At 37.1% G+C, this 20,461-nt stretch overlaps 1 protein-coding gene across 3 annotated transcripts in view; it reads right to left on the bottom strand.

The window, feature by feature from the left end:
- The window catches only part of PPEF1 (protein phosphatase with EF-hand domain 1), a 158,955-nt gene that overhangs the window by 48,053 nt on the left and 90,441 nt on the right, over window positions 1–20,461 (bottom strand). For all 3 annotated transcript variants that reach the window (XM_059910715.1, XM_059910713.1, XM_059910714.1), the window contains 3 exons: window positions 14,763–14,923; window positions 5,571–5,685; window positions 1,521–1,567 (listed from right to left, as the gene is read on the bottom strand). In XM_059910715.1, the coding sequence (XP_059766698.1) occupies window positions 1,521–1,567; window positions 5,571–5,685; window positions 14,763–14,923 (323 nt within the window). The remainder of the gene's footprint in view (window positions 1–1,520; window positions 1,568–5,570; window positions 5,686–14,762; window positions 14,924–20,461) is intronic.

The following is a 20,461-nucleotide window of genomic DNA, read 5'->3' as shown; positions in this document are numbered from 1 at the left end:
AAAAAGGTTAAAAATATAGTAACCATATGATCCAGCAATCCCACTCCTGGGCATATATCCGAAAAAGACAAAAACTCTAATTTGAAAAGATATGTGCACCCCAATGTTCATAGCATCACTATTCACAATAGCCAAGATATGGAAGCAACCTAAGTGTCCATCGACAGAGGAATGGATAAAGAAGATGTGGTACATATATATACAGTGGAATATTACTCAGCCATAAAAAAAAGAAGTAATGACATTTGAAGCAATATGGATGGACCTAGAGATTATCATCTAAGTGAAGTAAGTCAGAAAGAGAAAGACAAATACCATATGATATCACTTATATGTGGAATCTAAAAAATAATACAAATGAACTTATTTACAAAACAGAGCCAGGCTCACAGACATAGAAAACAAAATTATGGTTACCAAAGGGGAAAGTGGGGGAGAGATAAGTTAGGAGTATGGGATCAATAGATACACACTACTATATATAAAATAGGTAAATAAAAAGGATTTACTGTATAGCATAGTTTCAGGTGTACAGGAAAGTGATTCGGATATCCGAATCACTTTCCTGTATACCTGAAACTAACACAATATTGTAAATCAACTATATGTCAATACTATTTAAAAAAAGAAAAAAGAATATTGCAGCCAAAAAAGAAATTAAGGGTCATGGAGGTTATGTGGCTTACTCAAGCTCTCACAGTCCCCAAAGAGTAAAATTGATTTCCCATCATAATAATCAGAATATATTTTCTTTCAGGCCATCTGAGACACCTATGCTGTGCCCAATTATTCAACATGCTAGTTGTGGGGATGATGTATTAATCAAAAAGAGAGACAAACGGGTACCACTGTGAAGGCAGAGGTCACCTCAGGATCAATTTTCTATATGCAATCATCCCAGAAGCAAACATTTAGGTTGCAACTGCTGGCTCAGAGAAAGAAATGAATCCAATCAAAGAGATGCAGAGAAACTCCATGCTGGCCAAGCTGCTTTGTGCCCTCTGTGCGGGCTCCCGCAAACAAAACCCAACCAACGAAGAGGAGTCATAGCACTGGAAGAGCAGCTGAGCCTGGCAATGATGAATCAGGGTGGAGAAGAGAAGAGCAGTCTGGAACTTGCTATGGGGGATTCCTTTCATGCATCATTAGTGCACAATGGAGGAGAAGACTGCTGTGGCATGCTCACTTCTGAACCAAATAACAATAAAATAAAACAGACTGTTTCCCTCCCCTTCCTGTGCCATCTAGACATTTACGATGTAATAAAGAACATAAATACAATCAGGTACAAATCCTAATGGATCTACAGATAACAATAATATTAAACAAAGACCCAAATTAAATCTTTAAAATTTTTTTGTGAAACGTGTGAAAAAAACCAAATCTTTCAACTTCTTGGATAAAAACTGTCCTATTATATCTGTATTTGTACCTATCCCTAATAAAACTAATATTGTTATTTGTCCTAGGGCTGCCTTCCCCCAACAAAAATATAAATATTTAGCAAAATAATCATTTACCTTCGAGTAGATCAAAAAAAGATCATCCAGTTTCCCATGCAAATCACCTGGAAATGAAATGAAAAATCGCTATTCAGTAGGAAACAAGAATTTAAAAACTGAAAAGACAAAAACTCTAATTTGAAAAGATATGTAACAGAATTTAAAAACTGAAACACTACTGGTATACTCCAAGCGTTTTCAGGACATCGGGTTTTTACCCTATGATGATATTAATTCAACAGACAATTTGTTTCCATAGCACTCTACGGAAACTCTGTCCCCTTTCCTATAGGGGACAGCATCCAATGTTGCAATTACCTATTCACTCCTGCCATTTATGCTGTTCTTAGCTCACTCTGTGCCAAGTGCTAGACTAAGGGTTTACGTGAATTATCTTGTTCAATCCTTACAACCACTCTATGAGATGGGTATTGTTTTCATCATACTCATTTTACGAATGAGGCTCAGAGTAGTTAAGTAACTTATGCAAAGTTGCCCAGCTACCAAGTAGCAGAGCTGGAATTCAAACTCAACTTTATCTCTCTTCAAAACTGAAGCTCTTAGTGATTGTTCTGTGCTACCTACACTATAATCTCTAGGAGAACAGCAGTATCATCTATCTTGGCATTAAACCCCAAATGCCTCCCATAGTACCTGCTGCATAGTAGGCACTCAATAATTAAGTTTAATTGCTAAATGCAAAGCTTTTTAAAGCCACATTTTCAAGAATATGCTCCAGCAGTAGCATCTGAAACTTAAAAATTTTGAGTAGATAGTTGACATTCTGTTGATGAGACTATTAGAGAAAATAAAAATGAAAGCATGGCTTTATAAAACTCAGCCAACTAAGGGAAACCATATAAATAGATGAAGCCATTAATTTAAAAACAAGAGTAAATATGTGAATATTCAAAAGCCCTATTTGGATAACTATTTCTAGGTAAATATTTGACTTTCATAACCTCTGATCATAAATTTTTATTCCTTGTATCCAACTTAATTACTAAATATAATTTAATTTAGGAATACTTTTCCTCAGTTTGCTTAAAATGCTACAACCAAAATTAACCAAATATATACAAGACATGACCCCAATTATAATGGGAATAATAAAATTAAAATCCTGCGTCACCAGCAGTTATTTATAAAATGACTACAATATTAAGAGCATATTAATACTACCGTATACTTAAATCTCATTGCTCTCACTCCAAATCTAAGGAAATAAAAATGGAAGGACTTTACTTATCAGTTAAATATATTTTTAAAATTATTTTGTTTTCCTAATTTTCTTCAGGATACTCCAATAAAGATGGTAAAAAAAAAAAAAAAAAAACTTTAGCTAAGAAAATATGAGCTCATTCAATAAATGGTCCCCACTACATTATGCTGCCTTAAAGGAGAGGCACCAATGTACACCATTGAGAATAAAGGTGCCTTTCTGGCTGACAGAGCAGAGGCATGTATATGTTCGCCAAATCTGTGTGTGGTTAGTGCTTCCGAGGCCACATCAGAAAAATATGAGTTCTGATGGCAGGGAGGAATTTCTGAGAGGGAGACAAGCATAATAATAAAAATGTTGTGAGTCAGGTATTCTGTTGAATTTGGTTAATTGGGAGCTTTAGAATATCTGCGATGCCTTAATGGACAAAGTATTTCACTTCATATCAGAAAAACAAGCTACTATTAGCAGCTTTGGTTCCAATTAAAAAAAAAAAAACAAAAAACAAAGAAACCCAAAGATTTGGGTAGTCAGAACTGTTGCAGCTGGTATGCTAATAAATGAATTGGTTTCAGCATATTAAGAGTTGAGGCTATACAAATATTTTTATTTTCATTTTTTTCATAAGCTGCTTTATTATTTTTTAATTAATTAATTAATTAGGCTGCTCCGGGTCTTAGTTGCAGCACGTGGGATCTTCGTTGCCGCATGTGGGATCTTCCTTGCAGCATGCAGGGTCTCTATTTGCGGCATGCGAACTCTTAGTTGAGGCATGGGATCTAGTTCCCTGACCAGGGATCAAACCTGGGCCCCCTGCATTGGGAGCACGGAGTCTTAGCCACTGGACCACCAGGGAAGTCCCTAAAAATATTTTAAATTCTAGTTGGACAGCAAGAGATAAAACTCAATGTATCATGGAAAGGCAGCCACAGAAAGATATTTCCACTGCATACAAAAATATAAGTGCATAACTGGTTATCATTTATAACATAAACTAAAACACCTACTATATTTCATGCACGTTGAGAACTATGTAGCACGTTTAGATGTGCATGTAAAAAAAATGCATCTGGAAATTAAAATAATGGTAAAGGTTCATCATAATTTCTCCCCCTTTCCTAATACTGTCTTAAACAGAGGATGTTTATGAAAATATGGCCCTGATTTTTAATTTTATTTTAAATGATGACCAAATTTTTCTAAGTTCAATGGGGCTATTAAAGACAGAAAATAATAATTCCTATGCTATGGGAACCTATGGGCCTTGGTTTTTCCTTCTATCAATGGTGCTACATGGAAAAAGTCTGGAAATAAATGCCCAAGATGTGGGTATCTTTAAAATAATGGAACTGTCCAATCAATCCATTCCCTAGTCCTTGTCTCATGATGGAAAATGAAACATCAGTCAGAGCAGTGCATGATGGGAGTTGGGATAGCAGATATGGAGTTGGCTCTAACCTGGGATGCAGAGGATCTGATTTTTAATTCTGACTCTGCCACTAACCAGCTGAGTAAGCTGAGGTGGAGAGAGGGGGACAAGTTACTACATAGAAATGCATGGAAGGCAATACACTTTTCTCTCTGGGCCTCAATTTCATCCGTAAGAGCAAGGGATAGACTAGATGGTCTCTGTAAGAACCATTCAGTTCTTACACTGCGTGATTCCAGGACTTACATGCCCTCTAATTAATTCATGTCTTCTTCCAGATCCTTTTATGCAAAGATAAGTCTCCAATGGCAACTGGAGGTATACTGGAAACATATGGGAGCAGATCACACTCTCTGTTTGGCCTATTATATACACTCTGAGAGCAAACCTCGCCTTGGCTCCAGAGGCTTCATGGGTTGGCATGGCTTCCTGAGCCTCATGACCCAAGATTCTTTATCTCCATGAAAAGTAAGAGCTGATGAGGCCTTGAATAAAAGGTCCCCACTGCTGAGATGCATCATCTGGAAGGCAGAGATGTGGTGGCCTGATTAGGTTGGAATTGAACCATTAAGGACTCTTCAAAAGCCTGAGTCAGGACATGTCATGGAGCATGTACTGCTACATCAAGTCCCTGTCACCACTATCAGAGGCTAGAATGGAAATAGTTTAATTAGATTGTCAAATCCATTCTACCTGCCAGAGTAAAAGAAACATGGGCTAAAAATTGATTTGGAAGATAACAATCACTGTTTTGTAACCTAAAGGCTTAATTAGAAGTTAAGGGAATTGCTGTTCCTTCCACGCACTCCATTCTCAGACAGTTGCAAGCACGCTGAGCACCAACTGTGTTGCATTTCGGTGTGTACTGCTTCTTGAGGCAGCATCCTGTCAGACTGGCCTATAGATAACAAAATCTCAGCTCTTGTTATTTAGAAGAACAAGTAACAGATTTCTGGGACATTCCCACTCTTCTAAAAGCTGCAGAGACCAGTTGGAAAAATCTAAAACAGCAGCCGAGGGCAAAGAAGAGTTTAGTCTCCACCCTGCCTTGGGCTTTTCTCTTCCCAGCATAAGTGGCATGCAGAGGCCCACCTAGAAGAAGCTGCATTGAACAAAGATAATGAGAGCCAGACGGAGGGCAAAGAACACTTATTCCACCCATGGGTGGTTTTCTGTATTAAAATGCTGCCTGCCTTTATAAAAAGCTATGAGTTCTTTAATTTCTCACATAATTAATTCCTGCCAGCTGGTATGCAAAACAAAGACAAGATAGGAAACAGTACTATCATGATAGAAAACTCTATATTAACACTTTTCCCTTAATACAGTCCAATTTACACAGTTTTCAAGTTAGGCCAATGATGTGGAACCAAGAGGCTCCTAAATATTAATTTGGCAACACTGCTCTGAAACTTACCACAGATTGTTATCTCTTTGGAGGGAGAAGTTTTTGTGTGAGTAAAATTCGGCATTTGCTGCAGGAGCTTCTTGGTTTCAAATAGCACCTCTAAGACATAATAAGCATGAAGTATCTGTGAGGGCGAAGGAGAGGAAATAGATATAATGAATTAGGAGAAAAGGCATGAGTGCACAGAAAGCAATATAGGTGGAACATATGAGCACATTTCAGGTAGCTATAGTTCATGACAATCTCTAAATTATTTTTAAATAGACTATCCTAGCACAGTATCTGGCACATAATAAGCCCTCACTAGAGATGTGTAAGTTGAATGAATGAATGGTTCCTAGGACGTCTATATTCTCATGTTCTTAATTGACATCACCCATTCACAGAACATTTCTTATTATTCTTGGTCCTTATAGCCCAAGAGAGGTGACAAGAAAAAAAGGAGACTCCCTTGCCCTAAGGAAATGTGCAGGCAAAAAAGTAAAGAAAAGAGAAGGAAGGAAAAGAGAGAGAAGTAGAAAGAAAGAGAGAAGCAGAGAGAGATTGTTCAAGAGGAGCTGCTTTGCATTTGCTTGCGACCTCCTGCCCCAGGGCTGGGAATTAGATGGGGGTGCTGGGTTAGGAGGTCTCACAAGGCAGCCAGACAGGCCCCAAGGGACTCCTGAGCCAGGTGTCCTAGGTGTGGCTCAATATTTGGTGCACAGACATGAGTTTACAGGACAGCAAGCACACTTATATACAAGTGTAAGTATAGAACATATTGCCAACTCAGATAAACCATTCGGATTAGCTCCTATTGTGACTATTCATCCCTTGATCTCCTCCAGTTACAGTGTTGATGACAGCATTGTTTTGGACAGATTTACTGGGTTTTCTCTTCCAGGCTTTTTTGTTTGTTTGTTTTTAAATACAGTGTGTTGTTCTCTCTTTTTGTAAATTATAAACTATTCCAAATACATAATTCAAAAAGTGATATAGCTGATACAAATTTAACAGATGCTAACACCACTTTCTAGTCAGGACTGTTTGTACCTGTACTGTCCAATGCAGTAGACACTGGTCACATGGGGCTATTGACCACTTGAAACGGGGTCAGTCAAAATTGAGATGTAATGTAAGCACAAAATACACACTGGATTTTAAAGACTTAGTATGAAAAAAAAAAGTAAAACGTCTCATTAAAAACTTTTAATATGATTACATATTAAAATGATAATTTTATATGTTGGAGTAAATAAAACACATTATTAAAATTAATTTCACTTGTTTCTTTTTGCCTTTATAATATTGACTACTAGAAGATGTTAAATTATGTATGTGGATCACATTATATTCCTATTGGACAGCACTGGTTTAGATTATTGGAGGCTGAGAGAGAGGTCATATCTACATATTGTTCAGATAACGCTTTGGGCATGGGATTCAGGACAGATGGAACCCTTTGGAACAATGCTATCTCATGGTGCCCTGAAATTTCCATTTCCACTTCCTATTAAAATAATGAAATTATTTTCCATTTCCACTTCCCATTAAAATTATTTAATCATGAAATTCTCCAAACTTATTTTAAAAAAAAAAACCAGGAAGCAGGATTGAAAGCAATGTGAGAATTAGGAGGAAAGAGAAGGTCCCCTGGATGTTAATTAGTGGGGAGCAACCCACATTTCCTGTCTCTCCAAACCTAATGGATTGCTAAGGATTTTCCCCACAAAAGCATTCTAAATCCGTGAGTCAAATCTTGAACTTTCCTTTAGCCAGATTTTAAAGGAACAGGCAAAACACTTCGATAGAATGATTTATTTTAATTTCCATATTTAATTTATTGATTCCCAAAACTGGCTTCAGTGTTACCTTAAGTTGCCACTGTAGACTTTCTGGACCATTTGTAGTGCTAATCAGAGGAATTACTGTCTGAAAAGGCAGTTGTTTTACTAAGTTAAATTAACAAATAATCATTGAGGATATATTGCAACAACAGAAAATTCCTACTATGAAAATGTTATTTCTGGGTCCTTTTTCGATTGGTTAAAATCACTTTGGTATTATTAGTCCCTACAGAGCCAGTCTACTTCTCTTTCAGTAGCATTATAATCGTGTTTACAGCAATATTAAATACTCAAAAGAGTTAACTCAGAAGTTGATTTCTATGTTTACAAATATATTCAGATTAAATGGCAACTTAAATAAAATACTCACATTCTTTTAAAGGCATTGAGGGAGAATATTACTTTTAAAGGATTTTCTTTTTAAAAAAGTAACTAGTTTTTAAATGAAAAAAACCCCCCACATTTCTAAAGTTGAAATAAAAATTTAAACAGCAAAAAGGAGTATAATAATGAAAAGCAATTTTCCTTCTTCCCCAGACTTCAGTCTCCTTTCCCTATTCCCCAAAACAGCTGCTGTTAAGAGTGTCTTGAGTATCTTTCAAAAAAATATTCTATGCACTTGCAAGCATATAAAAATCAATATAACCAGGGTTCCCTGGTGGCACAGTGGTTAGGAATCCGCCTGCCAATGCAGGGGACACGGGTTCGAACCCTGGTCCGGGAAGATCCCACATGCCACGGAGCAACTAAGCCCATGTGCCACAACTACTGAGTCTGTGCTCTAGAGCCCGTGAGCCACAACTACTGAAGCCTGCACGCCACAACTACTGAAGCCCTTGCACCCAGAGCCTGTGCTCCGCAACAAGAGAAGCCACTGCAATAAGAAGCCCGCGCACCGCAACGAAGAGTAGCCCCCGCTCACTGCAACTAGAGAAAGCCCACACGCAGCAATGAAGACCCAACGCAGCCAAAAATAATAAATAAATAAAATAAATAAATTTTAAAAAAATCAATATAACCACATATGAATATGCAAACACATGTATAAATACATAATCCCTTAAATAAAATGTGGTATATTCACACAAAGGAATATTATTCGAACAAAAATAGGAATGAGGTACTGACTGATACATGCTACAACATGAATGAACCTTGAAAACATTATACCAAGCAGAAGCCACCAGACACAAAAGGCATATATTATATGATTCCATTTATATAAAATGCGCAGATTAGGCAAATCTGCAGAGACAGAAGGTAAACTAGTGGTTGCCAGGGGCTAGGGAGAAGAGGGAATGAGGCACAGGGTTTTGTTTTGAGGATGATAAAAATGTTCTGGAATTAGATAGTGGTGATGGTTGCACAACATTGTGAATATACTAAAAACCAATGAATCATACACTTTATTTAAAATGGTTAAAACAATCAATTTTATGTGATATGAATTTTATCTCAATTTTTAAAAATCAAAGTATATAATGCTCATTAATTTTGTTAACAAATGGGAGCACACTGTACACTATGTTGAACCTTTTATTCTTCCCTTAGCATCATATTTTTTTCATTTTTATAAAATCAAAATTGTCTATCTTTTCTATTATAGCTCCTTGAATTTTTGTCATAGCTTTTATGTCCTTGAGCATATTAAGCATATTTATTTTCAACCCTGAGTCTGATAATGCCATTATCTAAAAACTCTATAGGTTTGTTTCCATTGTTTGCTGTTTGCCTCAGTTTTCTTTTGTGAATCTTGCATCCTCCTGTGCCTGGTTAACAGTTGTGTTAAGTTCTGGATACTGTACATGAAAACTTGAAGAAATAATTTAAGCCCCTATTTTCTTCCAGAGAGGGTTTAAACTTTCTCTTGGCAGATGGCTAGGAGCACTAGCTGTCTAGGATGATCTCAATTCAATTTCAGGAATTAGATGATTCAAAATTTTGCTTCAGTCCCTACAGAGCCAGTACTTCTCATTCACTCTTACTCCTAGGGTACACCCTTAAGGTCCTAACCTGAGAATGAGGGTTCTGGGGTGGTGTCAGAAAATAATGAGGTAGATAGTTCCAAGATCCCATCCCTCTGCAGAAACACTGAAAAATAAAGCCAAAAAACCAGATCAAACAAACAAAGAAAACCTGTCAGATCCAACTTTGTCAGAACTCTGGAAAACAGTCAAAGCTCACAGCAACCAATGCTGAATTAAGAAAGAGGCAACTTAAAAATGGCACAGTGCAAGCAGAAAGTAAAGGCTAAGATGGATTTGTAAACAGCCAGGCTAAGCAGTAAAGGAGTGTACCAACACAGAGCCAATCAGCAAAGACTAGATTTTCCTTCCTTCCCTTTCCTTCCCTTCTGTTCCCTTCCCTTCTTTCTTTCCCTCTCCCTCTTTCTTCCCCCTCCCTCTTTCTTTCCCTCTTTCCTCCTTTCTTTCCTCCTCCCTCCCTCCCCCTCCCTTCCCGCTCCCTCCTCCCTCCCTTCCTCTCTCTCTCTCTCTCTCTTTCTTTCTTTCTTAATGGCTCTTGGTGTTCAAGGAAATCTCTGTCAAAACACTAGGTGAACACAGCCTAAAAGAAAAGAAACTTCGGAGACCTCACACCCAACTAGACCTAAGAAACATCAATAGACTACTCCACCCAAAACAGCAGACTACACATTTTCTTACAAGTGCACATGGAACATTCTCTAGGATAGACCAGATGTTAGGCTACAAAACAAGCCTCAATACATTCTAAAAGACTGAAATCATACAAAGTATCTTCTTTGACCACAATGGAATGAAACTAGAAATCAATAACAGAAGGAAAACTGGAAAGTTCACAAATATGTGGAAATTATACAACATACTCTTGAATATGTTGAAGAAATCATGAGGGAAATTAGAAAATACTTGGAGATGAACAAAAATTAAAACACAACATACCAAAACTTACGGGATACAGTAAGAGCAATGCTCAGTGAGAAATGTATGGCTGTAAATGCCTACATTAAGAAAGAAGAAAGATCTCGAATGAAAAGCCTGACTTAATGCTTAACACATTATTGACCAGAGACACATTAATACGTCTTTTGTTACCTGAACATTATTGACCAGAGACATATCAATACGTTTTTAGAGAGTGATACAATTAACATCACCATGCAAAGTTGTTAGAGCTTAAAATTGATCAAGGGTTCATTATATAACTTATGATTGTCATTATCATTCACATTTTGCTCCATTAGGTTTTGCTCCAACCTTGTGTATATTATAAACGTAAAGTTTTCAAAAATGACACATTGTGAAATTCTGAGTGAAGAAGAACTGTTCGGTGAACTTTATGCAGATATTTTCTCTGACTGTCTGAGCAACATATATACTAGCGTCCAGAAGATGACAGTTCTTCAGAATATAGTTCTGATTCAGACAATGTGAATATAACACCAACAAAAAGACAAAAAACCTTAGTGATTGATTCTGATACGGAAAGTGAAAATGAAACTCGTGGTGCTGGAGAATGTTCCTTTGCTTCTACAGAAGAGTGGATAGAAGACAACATTTCACGAAAATTAGAAGACTTTACAGGTGTGTCAGATATAACTACTGAATGTAATAACCTGCAAAGTGTTAGTGAAATAACAGAATTGACTTTTTGGCCAGCCAAAATAAAAATCGCCAGCCACAGGCATTAGTTTCTACAAAAATCCCCCCATCAGTAATGAGTTAAGGAGCTAGAAAAACAAGAGCAAATTAAACGGAAAGCCAGCAGAAGGAAGAAGATAGGGATTAGAGTGCAGATAAATGAAATAGAGAACAGAAAACCAATACAATCAACAAAACCAAAAGTTGGTTCTTTGAAAAGAGCTACAAAATTGACAAAATTTTACCTAGACTGGCCAAGAAAAAAAAGAGAGAAAATGCAAATAATTATAATCAGAAATGAAAATGGGGACATTACCACTGACCTCAAAGAAATAAAAAGAATTATAAGAGAATATTATGAACAATTGTACACTAACAAATTAGATAATTTAGATGAAATGGACAAATTCCTGGAAACACACAAATTATCAAAACACTCAAGAAGAAATAGAAAATCTGAACAGATCTAGAACAAGTAGAGATTGAATCAGTAATCATAAACTTCCTAACAAAGAAAAGTGCAAGACCAGACAGCTTCACTGGTGAACTCTATGAAACCTTTAAAGAAGTAACACCAATCCTTCTCAAACTCTTCTAAAAAATAGAAGAGAAGGAAGCAATTCCTAACTCATTTCATGAGGACAGTATTACCTTGATATCAAAGCCAGATAAAAACACCACACAAGAAGACAATACAGACCAATATCTCTTACGAATAAAATGCAAAAATCCTTGACAAGATACCAGCAAACCAAATCCAACAGAATTTCTAAAGAATTATATACCATAACCAAGTGGGATTTATTCCAGGAATGTAAGAGTGGTTCAACATAAGAAAACTGATCAATGTAATACACAACATTACTATAATGAAGGGAAAAAAACACACAATCATCTCAACTAATGCAGAAAAAGTATTTGACAAATTCCAACACCTTTTCATGATAAAGCCACTCAGAAAACTAGGAATAGATGGACACTTCCTCAACTTGATAAACAGCATTTATTAAAAACCAAACCAAACCAAACCATAACTAACATCAAACTCAATGGTGAAAAGATTAAAAGCTTTCTCCCTAAGATGAGGAATAAGAAAAGCATGTCTGCTCTCACCACTGCTATTCAACATTATACTGGAAATCCTAGCCAGAGCAATTAGGCAAGAAAAAGAAATAAAAGGCATCTAAACCAGAAACGAAGAAGTAAAACTCTATTCACAGATGCTGTGATCCTGTATATAGAATATCCAAAAGAATACACACACACACACACACACACACACACAAACACACACCTATTAGAGCTAATAAATGAATTCAGCAAAGTTGCAGAGTAAAAGATCAACCTACAAAAGTCAGTTGTGTTTCTATACACCAGCAATGAACAGTTCAAAAGGGAATTAAGAAAGCAATTCGTTTTATAATAGCAACCAAAAGAATAAAATACCTAGGAATAAATTCAAGGCAGTGAAAGACTTGTACACTGAAAAGTATAAAATTATAAAGCATAGCTGAAGGAAATTAAAGAAGACCCAAATAAATGGAAAAACATCCCATGTTCATGGATTAGAAGACTTAACATTGTCAAGAAGACAATACTACCCAAAGCAATCTACAGATTCAGTGCAACCCCTACCAAAATCTCAGTGGGCTTTTTTGCATAAATGGAAAAGTCAATCTTCAAATTCACTGCAAGGGACCCTAAATGCCAAAACAATATTGAGAAAGAATAACAAAGGCAAAGGATTGACACTTCCTGATTTCAAAACTTACCACAAAGCTACAGTAATCAAGACAGTGTGGTACTGGCATAAGGATAGACACACACACCAATGGAAAAGAATTGGGAGTCCAGAAATAAATCCAGACAGCTATGGCCTATTAATTTTTTACAAAGGAACCAAAACCATTCAATGGGGAAAGAACAGGTTCTTCAACAAAAGGTATAGGGACAACTGCATATCCACATGCAAAGAATGAAGTTGGACCCATACCTCATACCATATAGAGATGTTAACTGAAAATGGCTCATAGAGCTAAATGTCAGAGCTAAAACTATAAAATTCTTAAAAGAAAACATAGGGGTAAATCTTCATGACCTTGGATTTAGCAATGGATTCTTAGATATGATGCCAAAACACAAGCAACCAAAGAAAAAAGGAGATAAATTGGACGTCATCAAAATTAGAAACTCTTGTGACTCAAAAGACATTATTAAGAAAGTGACAAGACAACCTACAGAATGGGAGAAAATATTTGCAAATTGTATATCTGATAAGGGACTTGTATCCAGAATATATAAAGAACCCTTACAACTCAATAGTAAGAAGACAAATAACCTGATTTTAAAATGGGCAAAGGATCTGAATAGACATTTCTCCAAAGAATGTGTACAAATGGCCAGTAAGCATGAAAAGATGCTCAACATCTTAGCCATTAGGGAAATGCATATGAGAACCACAATTAGATACCACTTTACACACAACTAGGATAGCTATAATAAAAATAAAATTTAAAATTTTTAAAAAACATAAAATAACAAGTGTTGGCAAAAAATGTAGAGAAACTGGAACCCTCACGTATTACTAGTGGTAATGTAAAATGGTGCAGCCACTGTGGAAAACAATTTAGCAGTTCCTCAAAACGTTAAACATTGAGTCACCATATGACTCAGCAATTCCACTCCTAGGTACAGACGCAAGAGGACTGAAAACATATGTTCATATAAAAACTTACACATAAATGTTCATGGCAGCATTGTTCATAATAGCCAAAAGGTAGAAAAAAATCCAAATGTTCATCCATTGATGAATGGATAAACAAAATGTGGTATACTCATATAATAGAATATTAGTCAGCCATAAAAATAAAGGAGTGATGAAACATACTATGGCATGCATGAACCTTAAAAACATTATGCTAAGGGAAATAAGCCACATACAAAAGGAAACATATTACATGATTCCGTTTGTACAAAATATCCAGAAGAGACAAATCCACAGAGACAGAAAGTAGAACAGTGGTTGCCAGGAGTAGGGGAGGAGGGAATGGTAATGGGTACGGCACTTCTTTTGGGGGTGAAGAAAATGTTCTGGAGTTAGATATTAGTGATTGTTGCACAATCTTGTGAATGTACTAAAAAGCACTGAATCAATCGTACACTTTAAAATGGTGAATTTTATGGTATGTGAATTATACCTCAGAAAAAAGAACAAGGAAATACTGTAAGCCTATAGATAGAGAGGAGGTTTCTGTGCACCTGAGGAGACTTGTATTTAATGGGTTAAGCAAAGCAGAGGGTAGCTCTCACTTAATGTGAAGTTTTTTCCCAAGGGAATGCATTTCTGCTGTAGTATTTTCATCTATTCATTCAACAGATAGTCAGTGAGCACATGTTATGTACAAGAATCAGGACAGGGCTTCCCTGGTGGTGCAGTGGTTGAGGGTCTGCCTGCCAGTGCAGGGGACATGGGTTCGAGCCCTGGTCTGGGAAGATCCCACATGCCGCGGAGCAACTACGCCTGTGAACCACAACTACTGAGCCTGCGCGTCTGGAACTTGTGCTCCGCCACAAGAGAGGCCGCGACAGTGAGAGGCCCGTGCACCGCGATGAAGAGTGGCCCCCGCTTGCCGCAACTAGAGGAAGCCCTCGCATAGAAAACGAAGACCCAACACAGCCAAAAATAAATAAATAAATAAATAAATTAATTAATTAAAAAAAAAAAAAGAATCAGGACAGTATCTGCTTCTACTTGCCTGTTGTTGCTTGAAGGCCTCAATAAGTAAATCAATATCAGTAAAAGTGAGAGGAAATTGCAGCCGAGGACCACGGTAGGAGTCTGGGACGTCTATCAACCTCAAATAGTCCCGTCTATCCTTGTCCTGGATGTTGCTGCCAAGAAGGTGAGTTACTAATTCTGGAAATGGAAAGACAGAAAAGGGGGAAAAAAAATCTACATTTCCATACTTAAAATGCAATAAATAACTTCTTGAATACCTAGCCCATGTAAAGCACTGTGCTAAATGTTATGAATACCAAGATATCCCACATATAACCATGAGGAATGATTTGTTCTGAGATCAGTAGGTACATTCACATGAATCATCATTATCCCTTCCCAGGTGGACATTTTACCAAAGCAGTGAGTTCATCAGTGGGGAGGAGAGGGAGGAGCACAGGGAAAACTGGTCAATCAAGGTATTTTGATGCTCTGAAGCTCTAACTCTACATTTTTTTTTGCCCACTCTAATATCTCAGATTTTTACAAATAGGGCTGGAAACATAACAATGCATTGTATTTGGTTCAAACATCTGTGGCTATTCAGGATCTACAGAAAATTAAATGGCAACATTCAATTTTCCCTGTTAAACACTTCAAATTTTACTTAACTGTAATTGATTTGTTTCTCTCATCACATAAAAACCAATTTTCTGACATGATTTTCTTTTTCTTCTTGGTAACAAACCATAGGCAGAAATTCCCAAAGGACCTCTCTCTCTCGAAGAGATATTTCTGTGTAACAGATTACCTCCACTGCCCATTTCAGTAGGTGCTGAGACCCAGGATCTCTTTCTTGCTAGACTGCCTATGAAACAGTCAGCCCAAGAAAAGAAATCTGGCCAATTCAGGTGGAGAAAGATGAAAAGTGATATGGTAGATTGATTGCAAAAGTATCCCCAATTCTCGACTCCAGCCTCTAGTCATGCTCTTTTTAATGTGATTTTGCAGCCACTCTCATCAAGAGTCTCCTTCCCCAGCCCTTGAAGCTGGGTTGGGTTTGTGACTTGAGTTGGACTAAAGAATATGGTGGAAGTGTTATGTACCAGTTCCAAGCCAAGGCCTCAGGAGGCCTTGTATGCTTCCATGCTCTCTCTTTTGAGAGACCCAAAAAACTGCCAAATCAAGTCTGCCAAGATCAGCAGAAGTGCTCAGCTGATCTGTACACTTGTGAGCAAAAAGAAATGTTTATTACATGTTACTGAGCTATTATAGTTGTTTAATACACAGTATTATTGCAGTAACAGATAACTGATAGGACAATGACATACTCTTCAGCTCATTAACACTGAATTGCTACTAAGCTCATTAATTAGAAGTTCTCTAGGGCTTCCCTGGTGGCGCAGTGGTTAAGAATCCGCCTGCCAATGCAGGGGACACGGGTTGAAGCCCTGGTCTGGGAAGATCCCACATGCCGCGGAGCAACTAAGCCTGTGTGCCACAACTACTGAGCCCGCCGCATGCCACAACTACTGAAACCCACAAGCCTAGAGCCCGTGCTCCACAACAAGAGAAGCCACTGCAATGAGAAGACTGCACACCACAACAAAGAGTAGCCCCCGCTCACCGCAACTAGAGAAAGCCCGCGCGCAGCAACAAAGACCCAATGCAGCCCAAAATAAATAAATAAATAAATAAGAAGTTCTCTATAGGTTTGGAAGGTATGATGTTAGCAGATATAGATAGAATACATTGTTTTTCATTATTCAGTTATGCTGAGAGATTACAATTAAAAACTAAACTTGAAATTTTTTTCTAAAGTCATAATATTTGGTAATTTTAAAACGTTTTCTAAATTATTGTGTACTCCAATATTTTTTGGTGGTAATTGATGATGTTTTATAAGAAGTTAAATTTAGGAGTAATAATGTCTGTCTTCAATGTGGTCCAGCAGAGGTTATTTTTCTCATTTGGATTTGGTTTGAGATTTGAGAAAACTTAATTATTTCATTTTATGTTTGAAAACTAGAAATGCAGAGCATCTTGGTAAATTTTATCTCAGGTTCATTTTGTAGGCAGAAAAGCCAAACTATTCTACTTGACTATCTTAATGATCATTTCTACTTGGTAGTCTTTCTTAGAAGAGCATCTTACTCCAAAAAAAAAACCTTTCTTCTTCCCAGCTTTACTTACTGAAAAATCAGGCTTCTCTTGGGAAAACAACAACAACCAAACAAACAAAACCAAAAACAACCTCAGCAGTTGCATTATATCATCTTTTTTCTTTTTAACATCTTTATTGGAGTATAATTGCTTTACTGTGTGTTAAATGGTGTGTTAGTTTCTGCTTTATAACAAAGTGAATCAGCTATACATATACATATATCCCCATATCCCCTCCCTCTTGCGTCTCCCTCCCGCCCTCCCTATCCCACCCCTCTAGGTGGTCACAAAGCACCGAGCTGATCTCCCTGTGCTATGTGGCTGCTTCCCACTAGCTATCGGTTTTACATTTGGTAGTGTGTATATGTCCATGCCACTCTCTCACTTTGTCCCAGCTTACCCTTCCCCCTCCCTGTATCCTCAAGTCCATTCTCTAGTAGGTCTGCGTCTTTATTCCCACACTATATCATCTTATAACTACCTTACTGAGAAATCCCAACTGGTGAGGTATAAACAAGAACTGATTTTCTTTTCCCGACCATTGCCTTCACCAATGTTCTGTCAACTTTCCCTTTCTCATCAGCTAACTGACACAAGTCAATTCCACCAGTTCTGGTTATTAAAACTCAGTCTTGTTATTTAAGACTGTAATAAAAATATTGCTTTTCTTCTTAAAAAAAAAAAAAGTCCAGTCTGGCCCTTCCTTTCATACATTTGATGACCCTCATTTCTTATAAGTTCAGTGATAAATATATGAAAAAGCACCATTTCCCTAAACCAATTTTTTTTTTTTTTTTTTTTTTTTTTTGGCCTTGCCGCGCAGCTTGCAGGATCTTAATTCCCCAACCAGGGATTGAACCTGGGCCCCCTGCAGTGGAAATGCGGAGTACTAACCACTGGGCCACCAGGGAATTCCCTAAACCAATTCTTTTTTTTTTTCAATTTAGTTTTGCCTGCATTGGGTCTTCGTTGCTGTGCGCGGGCTTTCTCTAGTTGCAGCGAGCGGGGGCTACTCTTTGTTGCGGTGCACGGGCTTCTCATTGCAGTGGCTGCTCTTGCTGCAGAGCACGGGCTCTAGGTGCCCAGGCTTCAGTAGTTGTGGCATGTGGGCTCAGTAGTTGTGGCTTACGGGCTCTAGAGCACAGGCTCAGTAGTTGTGGCACACGGGCTTAGTTGCTCCGTGGCATGTGGGATCTTCCCGGACCAGGACTCAAACCTGTGTCCCCTGGATTGACAGGCGGATTCTTAACCACTGCGCCACCAGGGAAGCCCCCTAAACCAATTCTTAATCAAAACTACTCAATATGAAATATCAATAAACATCAAATCATAATCCTTCTGCTGGTTTTTATCCACATAATAAAGAATAACATAGATTTTCTTCCTAACATGGGTAGCTAACGTGCATCATATGTGAAAACAATCAAAAGCGTCAACATTTCAAATGCATGTACTGTCCTTGTGGGCTGTAACTATTATAACTAATAATAATTTAATGAATGCCAACTATAAGAATATTTGTGCAACATGTAATTAGAATTAATCCATACCTATTTGGTTTCTAATTCTGTCAACATGAATCTATAGTAATTAAATATAATAAAATCTTGAATTATAACTGAATGATGCCTTAACAAGTTGTTCTAAAGAAAATACCTCAAAAATACCCCCTACACACAATCTTTTCTTTTGCCCAGTACAGACTCAAAATCTGGACTAGGAAAAATCTAAAGCTCATAATTTTTTTTAAAAAAACAATTTCTGCCTCTACCACCCGCATGTCACTTTGAATACAAGCTCCAGACGTTGCTGGAAAAAGAAAAGCACAAATTGAACCATGTTTATAGTTACTTCATTTCTCAATTATGAATCTGGATTAAAATCATGAGTGTCCATACAATAAGTTCAATAGATGCCAAAATGACCTTTTGTAAAATTCAACACCTGTTCTTGATTTTTTTAAAAACTCAGAAAACTAGGAATGGAAGGATACCTCCTTAATGTATTTTTAAAAATTTAAATCAACGGTAATGGTTTTTCCATTGAATCATTAACAAAACGGGGATGCCCACTTTCACTGTTTCATTTTAACACTGTTCTGCTATCTCCAGCAAATATAATAAAACATGAAGCCAAAATAAGAGCAGTGACTCTTGGACAGAAAGATATAAAGTTACTTGTGACCAGTGTGATTAAATATCTACACTCAAGAAAATCAACTGAAAAACTCCCAGAATTGATAGGAGAATTAAAACAATAACAGCGGTTAATCTCACTGGTTTGAATCACAGCTTCACCACTGATAAGATGAATAACCTTGGGAGGTTACCTTATAAGCCTCAGTATTCTCATCCACAAAAGGGGGATGAGAATACTAATTCCACTGGTTTGTCATGAAAACTAAATGAAATGATATATTTAAAGCACTTAAAAGACATGGCACATGGCATTTAATAAATATGAGTAGTAATAATAATTATTATTATTATTTAATGTTACTGTTCAATAGTATCACAATACAAAATAAACAGACATAAACCAAACGCTTTACTAAATACTACCAATAATCATTAGGGAGATACAGTGGGGGAAATATCTTATTCACCATAGCAACAAAAAATATAAAATACCTGGCTTGATAGCACATTTTGATTGATCTGGAAAGCAGAAAGAAAAGTCAAAACAACACTTCCACTCACTCCATCCCACTCCCCACTTCCACCAGACTCTGTTTAAACCTGTTGCTATGTATATAGCAGCTTTGGCTTTCTACCTGTGGGAGGAGGCTGATGTAAAAACTCAGACTGGGGAAAGGATGTGCAGCGTCTCCCCATCAAGTCCTATGAATTGGCTTTGAGCAAAGCAGTAGGACATGTAGGTCACCTCTCACCTTTGGAACACCCAGAATGTCTCAGCATACTCTGTGCCTCAGAGTTAAAACCATTAAACTGGCCCTGGTATCTGGAAATGTTAAGTGACCTTCTGGTCCCTAAATATACCCTGCTTAGGGGTCATAGCACTTCTGCCAAACAGGCCTAGGTAGAGGTTGTCTGGAACTTTCCCACCAAAAAGGGCCATCAGAAAGCAACCTACAGTAATGTACAGTATGGTGACTCTAGTCAACAATACTTTATTATATACTGAAAGTTGCTAAGAGAGTACATTTTAAAAGCTCTCACCACACACACACAAAATTGTAACTATGTGAATTGATGCATGTGTTAACTAACATTGTGGTAATCATTTTGTAATATATGCATATAAGAAATCATTATACTGTACACCTTAAACTTATATAATGTTATATGTTAATTATATTTTAATAAAGCTGGAAAAAATTTTGAAAGTGAAATCAACATACAGCAATAATCTGTAAATCTCTTTTTCTGATACATATAATAACTAAATCAGTATGATACTAGGACTCTATAATAGAGAGATGTGTAAGATAACAGACAGCCTGGAAATATGCCCTATTACACATTTTTTAATGAATATATTATGAAGGAGGCACTACAAAACATGGTGAAAAGATACATTATGAAATAAATGTCGTGGGGAAAATTTGGTTAA

Source organism: Balaenoptera ricei, chromosome X, assembly GCF_028023285.1.
Source record: "Balaenoptera ricei isolate mBalRic1 chromosome X, mBalRic1.hap2, whole genome shotgun sequence".
In the NCBI taxonomy this organism is placed as follows: domain Eukaryota; kingdom Metazoa; phylum Chordata; class Mammalia; order Artiodactyla; family Balaenopteridae; genus Balaenoptera; species Balaenoptera ricei.
Note: the sequence above shows the minus strand (reverse complement) of the source record. Positions and strands in the feature narration are given on the sequence as shown.